The sequence below is a fragment of the Echiichthys vipera genome (genome assembly GCF_963691815.1).
Source record: "Echiichthys vipera genome assembly, chromosome: 13".
Classification (NCBI taxonomy): Eukaryota; Metazoa; Chordata; class Actinopteri; order Perciformes; family Trachinidae; genus Echiichthys; species Echiichthys vipera.
The window spans coordinates 29,326,865-29,329,868 of NC_139838.1; the positions used below are offsets into that span (position 1 = coordinate 29,326,865).

Below are 3,004 nucleotides of genomic sequence, written 5' to 3' on the forward strand. Positions count from 1 at the left end.
CAAAGACGAACTCTGACATGTTTGGTTTGGCGAGTTAACGAGTTCTCGTGGTCGTTCAGCGTTAAACGTCTTATTTCACTGAAACTTGAGTTCAGGACGTTCACGCTCGGACGTTTCTGTTTAAGAACTTCAGCACATCGACGCCGACCTCACATCCAAACGTGGTGCGAATACGGCGTGAAGAGGAACTTCATCGTCCATCGTGTTTATTAGACCGCCGTGTTCATGAAGCCTCGCCGTGGCGTCCATCCTACTCCGTCTCACGACAGAATCGAGTCTGCGCCCGCGGCCTCAGCTCTGCGGCGTCCTCAGCTCTGCTGCGTCCTCAGCTCTGCGGCGTCCTCAGCTCTGCGGCGTCCTCAGCTCTGCGGCGTCCTCAGCTCTGCGGCGTCCTCAGCTCTGCGGCGTCCTCAGCTCTGCGGCGTCCTCAGCTCTGCGGCGTCCTCTGTCCCACGTGCGTGCGAATGTGCCGCTTGTAGTTGGAGTTGTCGCTGAACCTGCGCCCGCACTCGTCGCAGCAGTACGGCTTCTCGCCCGTGTGAATCCTCAAGTGTTTCTGATACCCGTCAAAGCGCGTGAGCCTCTTCCCGCAGATGTCGCAGGTGTACGACTTGTCGGCCTTGCTCTCGACCTTGCGGTGCACCTGCACGTGTTTGGCCCAGTGGCCCCTCTGCGCGAACGCGCGGCCGCAGATGGTGCAAATGTACGAGTCCACCACCTCGGACAGCGGCGCGTCCAGCTCCGCGGAGTCCATCCGGCCGTTCCCCGAAGCTGCGGCGGGGTCCTCCTCGTGGTCCGAGCAGGTCTGCTGGACCGAGGTGCCCGGCAGGGGGTCCAGGTCCGAGTGGTCCGGGTCCTGGAGCTTTGAGAGCGAGGAGCTCGCGAGGTCGTTGTCCTGCTTGTTTCTCGCGCCGCTCCGGAACAACAAGAAGTCCTCGCTGGGCTCCCCCGCGTGAGCCGCCTCCTCCTGCCACAGCGCCGCGTCCTCCTCCTCCTCTTTGATGGACGGAGGCTTCATCTGGTTCAGGTCCAGACCGGAGCCCCAGTCCGGTCCCTCGAGAGCTGCCAACGACAAAGAGACACAGGTTTTTAACGGAGCAGGAAAAACAGCAGCAGCAGCGCGGAGAGGTGGAGCTGGTTGGAGCTGTGTTCCGCTCGCCCCGCCCTCGCTGTCTTCACCTCCTTCATGTCTTTGTTTATATAAATAAAGTTTTTTAATTACTATTAATAAATACACTTTATTGATCCCAGAGGGAGCGGTGGAGCGCAAACACATCGTCTTATCGCTGAGTCAGAACTCGGCTGCGTCACAACAGAGAGAAGAGGAACAGAACTTTGGTTCCGGCCCTTGTTTCCAGTGGGACCGGTCCGTCAGCGCACCACTGTGGGGAAGGAACATCCTCATTAATCAGTGACTGGTTCTTTGCACCTGTTTGAGACTCAGCGTCCTCACACACAGAGGAACAGCGACAGGTACGAGATCAGAGTAAATGTTTGTGCTGATGCTTTAAAGTGACTTTAGATTTTTATTTTTATTATATTTGAATGTTTGAGTTTTTCCTGTTTCCTGGTTTTAAGCTCTGTTGCTGTTTAAGTATCAATTATTTTATATGTTTTGATTTAAATCACATCTGTACTTTCTTTGGTTTCTTAAAGATGATCATATTTAGCTCCTAGAGGACACTTTAACACACGTTTATGCTCCTAGAGGACACTTTAGCACACGTTTATGCTCCTAGAGGACACTTTAACACAAGTTTATGCTCCTAGAGGACACTTTAGCACACGTTTATGCTCCTAGAGGACACTTTAACACACGTTTATGCTCCTAGAGGACACTTTAGCACACGTTTATGCTCCTAGAGGACACTTTAGCACACGTTTATGCTCCTAGAGGACACTTTAACACAAGTTTATGCTCCTAGAGGACACTTTAACACACGTTTATGCTCCTAGAGGACACTTTAACACACGTTTATGCTCCTAGAGGACACTTTAGCACACGTTTATGCTCCTAGAGGACACTTTAACACACGTTTATGCTCCTAGAGGACACTTTAACACACGTTTATGCTCCTAGAGGACACTTTAACACACGTTTATGCTCCTAGAGGACACTTTAGCACACGTTTATGCTCCTAGAGGACACTTTAACACACGTTTATGCTCCTAGAGGACACTTTAACACACGTTTATGCTCCTAGAGGACACTTTAGCACACGTTTATGCTCCTAGAGGACACTTTAACACACGTTTATGCTCCTAGAGGACACTTTAACACACGTTTATGCTCCTAGAGGACACTTTAACACACGTTTATGCTCCTAGAGGACACTTTAACACACGTTTATGCTCCTAGAGGACACTTTAACACGCGTTTATGCTCCTAGAGGACACTTTAACACACGTTTATGCTCCTAGAGGACACTTTAACACACGTTTATGCTCCTAGAGGACACTTTAACACACGTTTATGCCGTGCAGGAGTGTGTCCGTTTAGTCGGTTAAAGTCGGTTGAACCGGGCAGGGACCCGGAGGGACCCGGGGCTCCTGACCTGAGCTGGTCGCCTGCAGAGACACCTGCGGTTTCCTGGACAGCTCCAGCAGCCGGCGCTGGCGGTCGATCTCCAGCTTGGAGCGGGAGATCTCCTCCTCGTACTCGGCTATGGTTCTCCCGAACACCCCGAAGATCTCCTCCGCGGCCTCGGTGAGCCGCTGGGTGATGAGCAGCCGCAGCATCTCGATCTTTGACATGTTTGAGGTGAAAAACGGAAGAAACGGGACAGTTTTCGCTCCGGAGCGTCGTGGTCTCTTGTTTACCAGCTGCACTTCCGGGTCAACGTCCCTGCGCATGCTCAGTGGGCCCCTCACTGGTGGAAGTGTTCCTGCTGGACCGGAGGTCTAAGTGCACGTTTTAAATATAAACTCTAAAACATTTATTATTACATTTATTAATGATTTAATTAACGCTCAAAGCAAAAATACAGTGACAGAAAATCAAGAA

General features: G+C 51.6%; 1 protein-coding gene across 1 annotated transcript; it reads right to left on the reverse strand.

Annotated features, from left to right (window-relative positions):
* Positions 1-427: 427 nt before the first annotated feature.
* Positions 428-2,754, reverse strand: LOC310955425 (uncharacterized protein; the record flags this gene model as incomplete). The annotated part of the gene is made up of 2 exons (XM_083925242.1): positions 428-1,062; positions 2,556-2,754. 2 exons carry the CDS (start codon positions 2,752-2,754, stop codon positions 428-430), a joined length of 834 nt encoding a protein of 277 aa, XP_083781368.1.
* Positions 2,755-3,004: the final 250 nt, after the last annotated feature.